This window comes from Somniosus microcephalus, chromosome 16 (assembly GCF_052327205.1).
Source record: "Somniosus microcephalus isolate GS21.2 chromosome 16, FLI_Smic_1.0, whole genome shotgun sequence".
NCBI classification, from domain to species: domain Eukaryota; kingdom Metazoa; phylum Chordata; class Chondrichthyes; order Squaliformes; family Somniosidae; genus Somniosus; species Somniosus microcephalus.
Genome location: NC_141002.1, coordinates 45929275 through 45945325, shown reverse-complemented (window position 1 = coordinate 45945325; position 16051 = coordinate 45929275). Strand labels below are relative to the sequence as shown.

General features: G+C 45.2%; 1 protein-coding gene across 8 annotated transcripts in view; it reads left to right on the top strand.

Annotated features, from left to right (window-relative positions):
* Positions 1-16051, top strand: part of dcp1b (decapping mRNA 1B) — a 144209-nt gene that overhangs the window by 104874 nt on the left and 23284 nt on the right. For 6 of the 8 annotated variants that reach the window (XR_015081366.1, XM_086008914.1, XM_086008912.1 and 3 more), the window contains 2 exons: positions 375-441; positions 8989-9106. Coding sequence is in view for 7 of the 8 variants with exons in the window: in XM_086008914.1 (XP_085865040.1) it covers positions 375-441; positions 8989-9106 (185 nt within the window). In the remaining variant the exon portion in view is untranslated. Of the gene's footprint in view, positions 1-374; positions 442-1004; positions 1037-3101; positions 3267-8988; positions 9107-16051 lie in introns of those variants that run through there. The other 2 variants (XM_086008918.1, XM_086008916.1) reach the window with 2 other exon arrangements.

The window sequence follows — 16051 nt, the reverse complement described above, 5'->3', positions numbered from 1 at the left end:
TCAATTTGGAGCCCTGTACTTTCAGCTAAAATAGTTTTCTAGCTAGATGCATGATATTATTCATTCTCCATAGGTTGTTTACTATTTCTCATAAGCCAGGAGTTGCTCTTTTCAGGAGAGATTGTGCTATGTCTAGCTTTTTCCTGACTGTAGATAGAGTGCCTTCGCTCCATGGCAAGTTGTTATTTTCTTGCTCGTGGAATGTAACCTATCGGAGCCTATGTATAAAAACGTATCACCCAAGTGTTTTGTGGTCTACACAATGGCAAACATTTTAATGTGAACATTGGCAGTGAATTAGGTGGAAAAAAAATTGAAGAGTAAACTTGATCTTGCACATTGTCCAATGCATGCTTTATATTTTTAATTTTCAGTGTCTATCTATGGGATCTGGTTCTATGATAAGGCGGAATGCCAGAGGATTGCAGAGCTTATGAAGAAGTAAGTGTCAGAAAACCTTTTTAAACTTAACCACAGTTGTTTATTTTAGTATGTTTTTATTTTTGCTACTGGATTTCTCTCCAGTTACCACCCTTTACTAGACAACCACTGCAAGTCAGGTGACCAAGATGTTCTAGAATGAAAACTTCATAGCCAAAGCCCTGTGCCACTCCTTCATTGGTAGGACCAGGCGATGCCATTCAGTTTTAGGCTTTCTGCTGATTTCACCCCTTTCCAATGGGGTCTCCACAGAGTGTCTTGTCCAGTCAATTCAAGAACTGAGCAGAGCAAACGTGGCCAGTAGACATAAACTCCCTCACACTTTATGGATTTTGATCATTAGAAGTGATGTCATCTTTGACTTAAAGAATGCTTTTCTGGATCCTGACCAAAATGCTTGAGTGTCTTGTCATCAGATCCTACAAAATATAGAGATACTATTTTACAGCGAGGCAGTGATGCATTTAGTGCGAGAATAAAGTAAAAAAAAACTCTTTGCATTACCCTTTTGAAACTTGCATTTCACTTTGCTAGATGCATGACCTTCTGTACTGTTGCCATAGGTTTTTGAAGGATTTTGCCAACAACTTCAGTGGTGAGTAGTTTTAGTTTCTAGTTTTTGTGTCTCCTTTGCTTCAGCCTATCATTTTTATAGCTGCACTGTACTTAACAGATTCCAGTGACTGCTGGTTTGCTATTGTTCTCCATTTCTATGTTTATCATCAATACTATATATGGTCAGCCAGTGGCTCAGTTGGTGGCACTCTTGCCCCTGAATCAGGAGATTGTGGGTTCAAGTCCCACTCAGAGAAAAATCTGAGCTGACACTCCAGTGCAGTACTGAGGGAACGCTGCACTGTTGGAGGTGCCATTTTTCGGATGAGACGTTAAACCGAGGCCCCATCTGCTCTCTCAGCTGGACATAAAACTGGCACTATTTTGAAGACGAGCAGGGGAGTTATCCCCGGTGTCTTTGCCAATATTTATCCCTCAATCAACATAACAAAACAGATTATCTGGTCATTATTACATTGCTTTTTGTGGGAGCTTGCTGAGTGCAAATTGACTGCCACGTTTCCTACATTACAACAGTGACTACATTTCAAAATTACTTCATTGGCTGTGAAGTGCTTTGGAATGGCCAGTGGTCGTGAAAGGTGCTATATAAATATCTTTCTTTCTATATGACTAAAAACCAATCTCTTCCACCAAACATTCAAAGGAAGAGAAGGAATGCAGAGATAGAGAGGTTTAGAAAAAGAATTCCAGAAAGCAGCACCCAAGCAATTGAAGGCTCTGCCACCAATGGTGGGTGAAGGGAGGGGATGGATGCACCGAAGTCCAGAGTTAGGGGAACAAAGTGTTTGTGGTGGGGTGGGGGTGGGGAGGGGCGTATAGGACTGCTGGAAACGGGCGTTGGGTTCCTTGCATACACAAATAAGGGGTCTAATGCCTGTTTGAGGCCCCCACTGCAAGATTGGTTTGCCCTGAGGCAGCTGGCAACAGCACCAGCTGCACTCAGGCTGCATGTAGGCCTGGTTTTCCAAACTGGCGATCCTAAAGGGGCTGTCTGTAAGGCTGCAACCAACAAAATAATATTTTAAAATATACTAAACCTGAAGTACTGAGGGAGTGCTGCACTGTCAGATGTGCCGTCTTTTGGATGAGATAAAAGATTCTATGGCATTATTTTGAAGAAGAGCAGGGCAGTTCTCCTATGTGTACTGGACAACATTATCCCTCAATCAACAACACAAACAGATAATCTGGTCATTATCGCATTGCTGTTTGTGGGAGCTTGTGCGCAAATTGAATGCTGCGTTTCCTACATTATAACAGTGAGCACACTTCAATAATATTTAATTGGTTGTAAAGCACTTTAGGATGCCCTGTTGTTGTGAAAGACGCTATATAAATGCAAGTTATTTTAACAAATTCATACCTGAAAATTAAAAGAACATAAGCTATTGCCAGTCATTTTTGCCCCCCCCCCCTCTTCGCCCCTGGCTAAAGCTCCCTCCTGGCTTAACTGCAGTTGACTGCGACGCCAGCAGCGGCCCGATCTTCAATCACACTACACCAGCGAGCTTCCTGCTACACTCTAGCTTGCTGGCTCAATGGAAATGGGGCCCGAGGCCTATCATTAGGGGTGCCTTGGGCTTCACCATTCAGGATTGACCCCTGCGCCAGCCACGCATCCAAAAATGGGCACGCTGAATTTTTAGGTCGGTATGTTGGGGAATGGGAAACCAATGTAGGTTAGCATAGATGGATAGCGGGCAAACAGAACAGGATATGTGCAATAAAGTTTTGGACAAGAACATTCTAATGAAGGGTTACATGCGAATGTTAATTTATCTTTCCTCTTTTAAAGGTGATGGCTGATCTATTTACTTCCAGCATTTTCTGTTTTGTCTCCGATTTCCAGCATTCGCAGTTTTTTTTAAACTTATTTTTACATGTGTATTGTGGAGATTCTGGCCTAGGAATTTGGCTTCATAGCACCTGATTTTTCGGCACTATGGGTGCCATTTTGTGTCAAATGGTGTCCGCGCTGTGCGTACAAACTTCTGGTGCGGGCCGCTCCGGACGCCATTTTGGTGAGGTTGTTTGCAGCGGTGCAGAGAGCGTGTACCGGAGGTATGCAGAGTACGCAGATTATGATGTCAATCAGCATGCAACGCTGAATTGACACCAGTGCTGCCATTTTTGACCTCGATGCTAAAGCTGACGCCCTTTCTTAACCTCCCACAGCTGAACATGCGTTCAGCAGCAGGAAGGATGCCCCAAAAGCGCGATTTAAAGGGATCATCACCTGCTTTCAGGTTAGTTGCTGATTGATTTCTACTGGCTCTTGGTGAGTTTGTAGAGGTGTTGCTTGCTTTGGTGTCTTATTTTAAGTTGCTGTAGTCTCAAGGGAGTGGTATGACCGGCTGCTTCAAGGCTTCTGCTCAGACCAGTTGTTCCCAGACATGGGTGCCGTAGTTTGTATCCCCCTTGGCCTGCAGCATGATAGAGCGAATGAGCAGACGCGACACAGAGGAGGACAAGCTGCTCAAAGAGGGAGGAGATGGAGGGGGAAATGGGCTCTCAGCAGGAGGCCATATCCACCCAGGGTCTTCAGGGAGCAATTCTCCTACCTCAACCTCAGTGAGTAACAGTGGATGCGCATCTCCACTTCACTAAGGAGGTACTCACTGAAATCTGCCACCTGTTGCAGGCAGACCTGCAGCCTCAGAGCAGGGCGAGGACGGCATTGCCAGCAGCTGTCGGGGTGAGCGTTTTCATAAATTTTTATACATTGCGCTCCTTCCAGGCTGGAGCAGGTGACATTTGCAACATCTCATAGTTCACCGTTGCATAAGGAAGGTACCAGAAGCACTGTATGCAAAGAGAGGTGAATACATTTCATTTCATTTTCTCTTGCCAGAGAAAAGCAGGCAGGTGGCTTTACCAGTACAGCAGGCTTCCCCATGGTGCAGGGTGCCCTGCACACACGTGGCTTTGCGGGCGCTGCATGTGAATTCGGAGATGTACCGCAACCAGAAGGGATTCCGCTCCCTCAATGTCCAACTGGTGTGCGATCATACTCGCGCATCATGCAAGTCAGTGCCCGGTATCCTGGCAGCAGTCATGATTCCTTTATTCTGCCGTAGTCCACTGTACCATCTCCATTTGATCCACCATGTCAAACCAGAGGGTGGCTACTGGGTGACGAGAGTTATCCGATGATCACCTGGCTCAAGACTCCAGTGCGCAACCCAACTATATGTGGGCAGCATGCATATTACAAAAGCCATGCTACCACAAGGAATGTGATTGAGCAGACCATTGGGGTCCTTAAACAATGCTTCCGCTGCCTGGACCGCTCTGGAGGAGCTCTGCAGTACTTGCCAGAGCACATCTCAAGATTCGTCATGGTCTGTTGCATGCTGCACAACCTCGCCATCATGAGGGCACAGCACTTGCCACCAGGTATACAGTGAAGAGCGGAGGAGGCGACCAAGATAGTCCCTTTCTGGCTGGGCTGCCTGTGATCAACTGATCCGACTGTGGTACCCCAATTCCACATTCCCACATCTTACCTTCCCTCTGTTACAGACCATCACAGCGTCTTCTTGGCCACAATGCTACAATAAAAACCATCACAAAACAAACATTCCAAACGAAATTTATACATCAATCCATCCAATATTACATAACAAAGTCAACTCATCACCCTTGTGCATTCCCTTAGTTGCCTGTCTTAGTGCTCCTACGCGATGCTACCCCATTGGCTGCGGCATTGCAGCATAGCTGGTGGAAGGCTGCTGACTTTCAGTGGAGGAGACTGCAGATGGCCTTGCAGGATGACCTCGAGCAGCTCTGGACCTAGAAGGCCTGACTTTAGACTGCATTACATGGGCAGCAGCCATCTGGGCTGGCTGGCTGGCAACAGCAAGGGCATTTGCAGAGTGGCAGTGGTGGAAGGGCCAATGCTGTCATCCTGAGAGAGAACAGCAGGTTAGTGCTCCCAGAGCCACTGCCACTCCCCCGGGGTGGTGCCTCGGCAATCCTAATAATCTGTTGGAGGAGTGATTGCTAGACTGCTGTGACACCCTGCAAACAATATTCCTGCTAATTTGTTTGGGATACGCAGCCCTTCAAATCTCCACGCATGCATGGTTTTTGTCCTTGGAACACCGATGAGCCGGCTACGCAGATCACTGCGCAGCTTAAAGGGAACATTGCCTGCAAGCCCCTTTCAGCACTGGTAACTGCAGCCATGATGGCAGCAGTCTGTGCTTGTGTGACAACAAGCTGAGCTTGCGTGACTTCAGTCTGAGCTTCCACTGCAGCACTCCGATGTTTGGTGGCTTCTGCTTGTGCTGCAGTGGAAGCTGAGACATCGGTAATCAAACGTTGCATCATGGTTGGGTCCACATGTGCGCTAATGTATCTGCTCACCACTTCCACGCTGGAAAGGATGGGCTCCCAAGCTCTGCGCAAAGCCCTGTGCAAGGTTGGTGCTGTACTCCTCCATGCTCCTTGACATTGCATTCAGGCTTTCTGGCAGGCCTGCCAATGCACCAAGCATTTAATTGTGCATAGCCTTTAATTGTGCATAGCCATCAGCCTTGTTCTGTAGGCCGCCCCATCGAGGTCCTGTGCAGCAGAACTTGTGTGTGACTTCACCCTCTTGGGAGCTGGCACCTGCACTCCCCTTTCCCCCTGCCCTGGTGACTCGCCATGTACAGATCCCGCCTCTATGCTACCGTCTAAAGTGCAAGCATTGCCAGTATCTGAGCTGGTGGCTGCAAGTGTGAGTGACAGTGTTTCTTCTTCATCAGTGTTGTCTTCCTCTTCCACCTCTGCCTGCCCAGGTTGGAGTTCTTGGGTGTCTGAAAGGAGATAAGCACAAGGGTAGGGTTGTGGTGAGGAGAGGGGGTGGGGTGGGGTGGAAAGCAATAGGTGCATGCTTACCCCATGTGCAGCTTGTAAATTAGAAGAGATTGTGGGATGAGGGGGAAGTGGGATGTGAGAAGGATGATTAAGTGTGAGCATAACGTCAAATGAAGATTCACAAAAATAAGCAAGTACAGTACATTTATTTAAGATCCATTTCTAGTGGCCTTGTTTAAAGTGCAGACAGTGAAAGTAAAATGTAAGAATGTGATTTACTTCTGACCTAAAACCAGATGGGATTTATGCAACCCCTTTTAAAGTGAGATGCCGTACTCCTGTTCTTATGGGGGCTGGGGAATGAATTTTCGTTGGTGTCAATTTGAAAGCCAGCATCCTTGCAAGGGGCTGAATGGCCTAATTCTGAGCTGTAAAGTTTTAAGATTTATCATTTGGTTAGCCATTGAATTTATGACCAGCTGCTCATGATCTTTTAGGGTTTGAATTAGTGACACTCAAGTATTTTGGTTCATTGATTTAACTGGTTTCTGGTTTTTTTTTTTTTTGCATTGCCTTTTTTTTCCGGACTATCTTCTTCCCCTAAATTATGTCATCCTTCTTATTTAGGAAGGAGGAAATGTGTCAGTTGATTGGCATCAACTGCATCCACAAAGATGTCTGTCTTGTTTTCACCGCCAGACTGTAGCGAAGTGGATCAGATTTACTTGTTCTTCTGTTCCTGCCTTCTCCACTCCCCTCCGCCCTAGCTCCTCAGAGTTTCTGCCTAAGGCTGATTAACTCACCCTTTCAATTAAGCCGGTATGTGAATGTGGGTTGACTGGAGTTCAAGACTTCTTCACTGGTACAGGTGTATCTGTATTTAATAAAAAGAAAAAAAAATGTTAATGGTAACATAAGAAATAGGAGCAGGCCCTACGGCCCTTTGAGCCTGCTCCACCTTTTAGAAGATCATGGCCGATCTGCTATCTCAACTCCACCTTCCCGCACTGTCCCCATATCCCTTGATTCCCCTAGTATCCAAAAATCTATCGTTCTCTGCCTTGAATATACTGAACGACTAAGCAGCCACAGCACTCTGGGGTAGAGAATTCCAAAGATTCACAACCCTTTGTGTGCACAAATTTCTCCTTATCTCTGGCCTAAATGGCTGAACCCTTATTCTGAGATTGTGACCCCTAGTTCTAGACTCCCCAGCCAGGGGAATCATCTTCCCAGCATCTACCCTGTCAAGTCCCTTAAGAATTTTATATGTTTGAATGTGATCACACCTCATTCTTTTAAACTCTAGAGAATATAGGCCTAGTCTCCTCAATTTCTCTTCATACGACAATCCCCTCATCCCAAGAATCAGTCTAGTAAACCTATGTTGCACTCCTGCTAAGTCAAGTATATCCTTCCACGGGTAAGGAGACCAAAACTGTACACAGTATTTCAGATGATGTCTCACCATTGCCCTATATAATTGCAGCAAAACTCCTTTACTCTTTTATACTCTAATCCCTTTGTAATAAAGGCTAACGTACCATTTGCTTTCCTAATTGTTTGTTGCATGTTACTTGTATGTTAACTTTGTGATTTGTGTATAAGGACACCGAGGTCTCTCTGAATACCAACGTTTCCCAGGCTCTCGCCATTTCAAAAATATTCTGCTTTTCTATTTTTCCTACCAAAGTGGATAACTTCACACTTCTCCACATTATATTCCATCTGCCACGTTCTTGCCCAATCACTTAACCTGTCTAAATCATTTTGCAGCCTCCTTGCGTCCACCACACAGCTTACTTTCCCACCTAACTTTGTATCGTCAGCAAACCTGGATACATTACACTTGGTCCCCTCATCTAAGTCATTGATATAGATTGTAAATAGCTGAGCCCCAAGCACTGATCCTTGTGATACCCCACTAGTTACAGCCTGCTAACCTGAAAATGACCCGTTTATTCCTACTCTCTGTTTTGTGTCCATTAACCAATCCTCAATCCATGCTGATGTATTATGCCAAATCCCATGAGTGCTAATTTTATGTAATAACCTCTTGTGGGGCACTTCATCGAATGCTTTTTGAAAATCCAAATACACTGCATCCACTGATTCCCCCTTATCCACCCTACTAGTTACAACCTCAAAAAAAAACGAACTGATTGATTTGTCAAATGATTTCCCTTTCTTAAATCCATGTTGACTCTGGCCAATCAAAGTCCCTAATAATAGATTCTAGCATCTTCCCTACTACCTGGTATCGCTAACTAAGGAAGGTGCGTTGTCTGCCAACATGCTGTTTCATGGATTCGTATTTTCTATATTTGTGCCTGTAATTTCCCACACATGGTCAGTTCATGCTTGAAAATAACCTTTCGTGGAGATGTAATGAGCATTTTCCCACAAGAACAGAGGGAATGCCACTCCAGACTGCTCTCGCCTAGATGGAGCAATACTTGTCCGTAGTAAAAATGGTGTGTGGAGACTAGGAAGGGATGGGGTAAGAATGTTTTTAAAAAAAAATTAAATTATCAAGAACATTTTATTGCACACTTCTAAGTATTTTAGGTTTCAAAAGGAATAAAGTTTACTGATTTAAAAATAATGTTAAAGATAAAATGCATTCTTCCATTTTCAAAAAATAACCTGGAAGTCACGTTTCTAATAGATTATTGTTCCTTTTTAAATATTTGCTCATTTGAGGCAGTAACCTTTCATAAAAAGTAAAATTAGCTCCAATAAGCTCCAATAAATGGATAGGTTCCTCCCATAGAAAGAGATAGGGAGCTTGGATATGCAGCACATGGGGTGTGGCCTGTATGCAATTTGCCATTGACTGTCTGGACCAAGAACTGAGTGGAGATGACTTCTGTTAAAGGAGAAAAAGAAAATCTATAGTTCAATTAATACACACTACTGTTATGCACTTCTGAGAAGCTAGTTTAAAATGGCATATTCCTTGAAATCAGCTATCTTGCTTTCAGATACAGTCTTGCCCACATTCTGAGAACAAATTAAAATCTTTCCTGATTGTCTCAGCATGTAACCTTGATCAGATTTCATATCTAAGAAGAATGTAATGCCAATTTGTGAAAATAGACATTGTACACTGTTGTGTTAAAATTTATTTCAAGTTTTATGTTTCCTTTTTATTCTTAACCTCAGTTTAACTCAGCTAGAGCAGTTGAAGGCCCAACAAGGAGTTGGATCACCAAACTCTGGTGACAACAAAGCTGTGGATATTGTGCAGATGTTGTTCAAAGCTGAACATGAATATAACAAGGTGAGTGTGATGACTACTAATTAAGATCCAAGTAAAAGAGGGAAGCAAATGCTTGAACTACTTGCAATGGATGGATGTAAAGGAGATGTGTCCTCAGCCTGGTTTATTCAGGTTGCAGTCTTAACCCCTTTTTATTTTAAGATGTTTCAGTGGGATGCTGAGCAGTTTTGAGTAAAACAAAAACAGTTCATTCAGTAAGCTACAGAAACGTCAGTCCAGTAAGTTGTGTGCCATGCAACATACTTGGCAAAATATCTAACTGGTCTGGTAAAGCAGGAGTCACAATGTGCATAGTTAAACTTAAGGCTAACTTGGACAGCTAAAATCAACCAAATGCTGCTTAACAAATGATAACCTATCCTACTTCTGACACCAGGACAAAACCGTTAATCTTCCCTGATCCCTAGTAGGATGAAGAATGCTGGCTGTGCTCAGATGTCAACACTGAGAGCCCAACCTTTAACACACCCCAACCATAAGTGTCGAGCTCATGAACTTCTATATAACACGTGATGTAAATGCCACAGCAGTTTAAGAAGCTTGCATACTCGCCCTTCCTTGATCTCGCCGGAGCTTTTTACACAGCCAACCACATCGTTCTCCTCCAATGCCTCTCTTCAGTTGTTCAGAGAGGTGGGACTGCCCTTGCTTGGTACCACTCTTACCTATCCAGTCATAGGCACAGCACCTCAGCAGTGGCTTAATTTCCTGCTCCCACACTTATACCAAGGATCCATCCTGAGTCCCCTTCTCATTCTTAGCACATGCTGCCCCTTGGCGACATCATCTGCCAACATTGGGTCAGCTTCCACATGTACTACATCAAATTTACAACACAGAAACGAGCCATTCGGCCCAATTGGTCTATGCTGGTGCTCATGCTCCACACAAGCCTAAATTTATGCTAACAACAACTACTTCTACTTCTTTCAAACCCTCCACTGCCTCTGCCTCCAGCTAAACATTTGGAAGGCTGAAGCCACCTCCTTCAGTCCCTGCCACAAACTACATACCCTTCCCACTAATTCCATCCCTTGCTCTCATCTACCAAAACTGCTCACTGTTCCAGGATCATTCTGGAATGCAAAGATAATGCCTGGCTTCTTTTCTCTACTACAAACCGTCGTCTTAAACCCCTCTCCCCTGTATCCACCTTCACCTCCAACAAGAAGTGTGAGGAGCTCTTGGACTCCTTTGTCACTAAGATTGAGACCATCCGATCAGCTGCCTCTGCCACTTCCCTCCCTTCCCTGAGCTCACCATGTCAAACTTCTTCTCAGGTTCTCCTCTACCCTAGCCCTAAACTCACATTTTTCTCCAGTTTCTCTCTGATCTCCCCTCATGCCCTATCCGAGCTCCTCTTTTCCATGAGACCTACTTCCTGCTCCCTCGACCCTATTCCCACTAAACTGCTGACCACCCAACTTCCCTTCCCGGCTCCCATTTTAGCTGATTTTGTTATTGGTGTTCTCTCCTCGGGTACTGTCTCCCTCTCCTTCAAATCTACTGTCATCACCCCTCTCTTCAAAAAAATGACCCTTGACCCCTCCGTCTTTGCAAATTACCGCCCCCATCTCCAACCTCCCTTTCCTCTCAAGTCCTTGAATGTGTTGTCGCCTCCCAAATCTGTGCCCATCTTTCCTGGAACTCCATATTTTAATCCCTCCAATCAGGTTTCTGCCCCTGCCACAGTAACCACTCTTATCAAAGTCGCAAATTACATCCTATGTGACTGTGACAAAGGTAAACTACCCCTCCTCGTCCTTTTAGACCTGTCTGTAGCCTTTGACGCGGTTGACAACTCCATCCTCCTCCAACGCCTCTCCACCATCGTCCAGCTGGGTGGGACTGCACTCGCCTGATTCTAGTCTTGCCTATCTAATCATAGCCAGAGAATCACCTGCAATGGCTTCTCTTTCCGCTCCCGCACTGTTACCTCTGGTGTTCCCCAAAGATCTATCCTTGGCCCCCATTTCTCATCTACATGCTGCCCCTCGGCAACATCATCTGAAAACACAGCGTCAGTTTCCACATGTACGCTGATGACACCCAGCTCTACCTCACCATCACCTCTCTAGACCCCTCTACTGTCTCTAAAGTGTCAGACATCCAGTACTGGATGAGCAGAACCAAAACCATTGTCTTCGGTCCCCACCACAAACTCCATTCCCTAGCCACCGACTCCATCTCTCTGGCAACTGTCTGAGGCTGAACCAGACTATTCGCAACCTTGATGTCATATATCCGCTCCATTACTAAGACCGCCAATTTCCACCTTCGGAACATCGCCTAACTTAGCCCCTGCCTCAGCTCATCTGCTGAAACCCTCATCCATGCCTTTGTTACCTCTAGACTTGACTATTCCAATGCACTCCTGGCTGGCCTCTCATGTTCTATCCTCCGTAAACTTGAGGTCATCCAAAACTCTCTACTGCTGTGTCCTAACTCGCACCAAGTCCCATTCACCCATCACCCCTGTGCTCGCTGACGTACATTGGCTCCCGGTTACGCAATGCCTCAATTAAACAATTTTCATCCTTGTTTTCAAATCAGTCCATGGCCTCGCCCCTCTCTATCTCTGTAATCTCCTTAAGCTCCACAACCCTCCCGAGATATCTGTGCTCCTCTAATTCTGGCTTCTTGAGCATCCCCAATTTTAATCGCTCCACCATTGGTGGCCATGCCTTCAGCTGCCAAGGCCCTAAGCTCTGGAATTCCCTCCATCAATGACTAGAAGCTTCTATAGATATGCGAAGAGAAAAAGATTGGTGAAGTCAAGCGTAGGTCCCTTGCAGTCAGAATCAGGGGAATTTATAATGGGGAACAAAGAAATGGAAGACCAATTAAATACATACTTTGGTTCTGTCTTCACAAAGGAGTACTATCAAGGTAAGGGGCAGGAGGTTTAGAGGGGATTTGAGGAAGAACTTTTTCACCCAGAGGGTGGTTGGAATCTGGAACTCACTGCCTGAAAGGGCGGTAGAGGCAGGAACCCTCACAACATTCAAGAAGCATTTGGATGAGCACTTGAAATGCCATAGCATACAAGGCTATGGACCAAATGCTGGAAAATGGGATTAGATTAGACAGGGCTTGATGGCCGGCGCGGACGCGATGGACCGAAAGGCCTCTTTCTGTGCTGTATAACTCTATGACAAATAACCTCCCAGAGATGTCGGGGAACACAGGGTCTAATGAGAGTGAGGAATTGAATGAAATTGGTATTTGTAGGGAAATGGTGTTGGGGAAATTGACGGGATTGAAGGCCGATAAATCCCCAGGGCCAGATAATCTACATCCTAGGGTACTTAAGGAAGTGGCCCTAGAAATAGTAGATGCATTGCTGGTCATCTTCCAAAATTCTATAGACTCTGGCACAGTTCCCATGGATTGGAGGGTAGCTAATGTAACCCCACTATTTAAAAAAGGTGATAGAGAGAAAACAGGGAATTATAGACCGGTAAGCCTGACATCGGTAGTGGGGAAAATGCTAGAGTCCATTATAAAAGATGTAATAGCAGAGCACTTGGAAAACAGTGACGGGCTCGGACAAAGTTAGCATGGATTTACAAAAGGTAAACCATGTTTGACTAATCTACTGGAATTTTTTGAGGATGTAACTGGTAGAATAGATAAGGGAGAACCAGTGGATGTGGTGTATTTGGACTTTCAGAAGGCTTTTGATAAGGTCCCGCATAAGAGATTAGCATGCAAAGTTAAAGCACATGGGATTGGGGGTAAGATACTGACTTGGATAGAGAACTGGTTGGCAGACAGGAAGCAAAGAGTTGGAATAAATGGCTCTTTTTCTGAGTGGCAGGCAGTGACTAGTGGGGTACCGCAGGGATCGGTCCTTGGACCCCAGCTATTCACAATATATATTAATGATCTAGACGATGGAACTAGATGTAATATCTCCAAGTTTGCAGACAACACAAAGCTGGGTGGGCGTGTGCGCTGTGAGGAGGATGCAGAGAAACTCCAGTATGATTTGGACAGGTTGGGTGATTGGGCAGATGCAGTATAATGTGGATAAATGCGAGGTTATCCACTTTAGTGGCAAAAACAGGAAGACCGATTATTATATGAACGGCAATAGATTGGGAAAAGGGGAAGTGCAACGAGACCTGGGTGTCCTCGTGCACCAGTCACTGAAGGTAAGCATGCAGATGCAGCAGGCGGTTAAGAAGGCAAATGATATGTTGGCCTTCATAGCGAGAGGATTCGAGTACAGGAGCAAGGATGTCTTGCTGCAGTTGTACAGGGCCTTGGTGAGACCACACCTCGAGTATTGTGTGCAGTTTGGTCGCCTTATCTGAGGAAGGATGTTCTTGCCATGGAGGGAGTGCAGCGAAGATTCACCAGACTGATACCTGGGATGGCAGGAATGACGTATGAAGAGAGATTGGGTCAATTAGGCTTATATTTGCTAGAGTTTAGAAGAATGAGAGGGGATCTCATTGAGACCTATAAAATTCTTACAGGACTAGACAGACTAGATGCAGGAAGGATGTTCCCGATGGCGGGGGAGCCGAGAACCAGAGGTCACAGTCTAAGGATAAGGGGTAAACCATTTAGGACTGAGATGAGGAGGAATTTCTTCACCCAGAGAGTGGTGAACCTGTGGAATTCTTTACCACAGAAGGCAGTTGAGGCCAATTAATTAAATATATTCAAGGAGTTAGATATATTTCTTAGGCTAAAGGGATCAAGGGATATGGGGTGAAAGCAGGGACAGGGTACTGAATTTGGATGATCAGCCATGATCTCATTAAATGGCGGAACAGGCTCGAGGGGCCGAATGGCCTACTCCTGCTTCTATGTTTCTATGTAAACCTCTCTGCCTCTCTACCTCTCTTTCCTCTTTTAAGGCGCTGCTTAAAACCTACCTCTTTGACCAAGCTTTTGGTCATCTGCCCTAATATCTCTGTGGCTTGGCGTCAAATTTTATTTTATAACGGTCCTATGATGCACCTTGAGATGTTTTGCTACTTTAAAGGTGCTATATAAATACAAGTAGTTGTTGTTGAATCTGGCCTCTTATACATCCTCTCCCACTCCCCCTCCCCCTTTTGCCACACTGTTGGCTGCCATGCCTTCAGCCACCAGACCCATGCTCTGGAATTTCCTCCCTAAATCCCTCTCCTTAAGACCCTCTTTGAAAATCTATCTGTTTGACTAAACCCCCCACCTCCCAACCCAATCTTTCCTCTTTGGCTCAATGTCAATTTTTAATTGCACCTCTGTGAAGCACTTTCTGACCATTTTCTATATTAAAGGTACTATATAAATGCTGTTGCTATATATATTAAATGATCTGGGCTTTAGTATTGAGGGAATAATATTGATATTTGCTGATGTTGCACCAAATTTGGGGGTGTGCCATTGTGATGAGGATTATGAAAGACTGCAGGAGAACATAGAAAGGGTAGACAGATGGGTGGCAGATGCAGTTCAATTTATAAACATTTGAAGTAATACAGACAGGGAAAGTAATGGTAAGATTTTAAATGGAGTAGCGAATTAGGTAGACTTTACAGCACAGAAACAGACCATTTGACACAACTGATCTATACTCTACACAAGACTCTTTCAACTAATTACGTCTTCCCACTCTGCCTCCATATCCCTCTATTGCTTTATCCATCATTGATGCATCAAACTCCCCTTAAATGTTTCCACACTAGGGCCTAGAAATTCAGTATAGCCACTTTTGGGGCGGTAAAGTCGGGCGGCCGCTAAAGTTTGCGCCCGGCGCAAAGCCGAGCCCCCTTCGCCGATATTCAGTTGCATCGCCCTAAGAGGTTGCTGCTGCGCTAAAACAGGCGATGCACGACTATCATTAGGCGCTAAGCCGGCAGCCCGGGGCGCTAACACCGGAAGTTGGGCGCAAGGCAGGTGCGGCGAGCTGCTGATTGCCGGCAGACACTCTGTCCGGTGAGCTCTTAAAGGGGGAGGGTGGATTTGTTTTTTTGAAAGGCCGAGACTAGTGTATTTGTGTTTTTGGGGAGGGCTTCTCTCCATCAGTTTGTTATGTGGTCCTCCTCCTCCTCCTGCTGATCATCATCATCATCATCATCTCACAAAGAAGAAGTGTTGCAAAACGGCTGCCTTATCTACTGCAGGAGTGCCCTTTAATTTGCGCTCCCCGCGGCCCGCATCAGCTGAGCACCGTTCGACTCAACAGTCGCTAGGGCCGCCAGGCGCACAATGGGCCGGCGCGACTGAAGATCCAGTTGGGGGCGCACAAAGGGCGTTGCACGAGGAAATGACGTCATGATCTGCGCGCGCAGCTGAGCGCGCGCAAAGACTTTGCGCCGGCGCTAAATGTCTACTGAAGTTGGGGCGAGGCGCACATCGCGCTGCGCCCGGGCGCTAAGCGCCTAGCGCTCGACATCTACTCCTCCTAAGGCGCTAACGGCTGGCGCAGCCAACTGAATTTCTAGCCCTATATGTTTCAACCAGTCCATGTAGCAGCAAGTTCCACATTCACACTATTCCCTGTGTAAATAAATTCCTCCTAAATTCTTTATCTGATTTATTAATGGCTATGTTATATTTATGCCCACTTGTTTTAGACTCGCCCACTAGTGGAAACAGTTCCTCATGTCCACCCTATCATCATTTTAAAGACCTCTATCAGGTATCCTCGGGCTTTTCTTTTCAAGAGAAAAGATCCTCAGCCTGCTTCATCTTTCCTGATAGTTACATCCTCTCAATTTTGGTAACATTATGTCCACTCTTTTTTACTTCAAAGAATGTAATAAGGTTGATTAAACACGACCTTCCTTTTAGAATGCCATGCTATTTTTTATTTTTTTGTCCATCTCCAGATATTTTGTTGCCTGATCTTTTAGCAAAGATTCTAGTATCTTTCCAACCATTGATGTTAAATTAACGGGTCTCTATTTCCCTGGATTAGTTATATCTTCCTTCTTGAAGTTA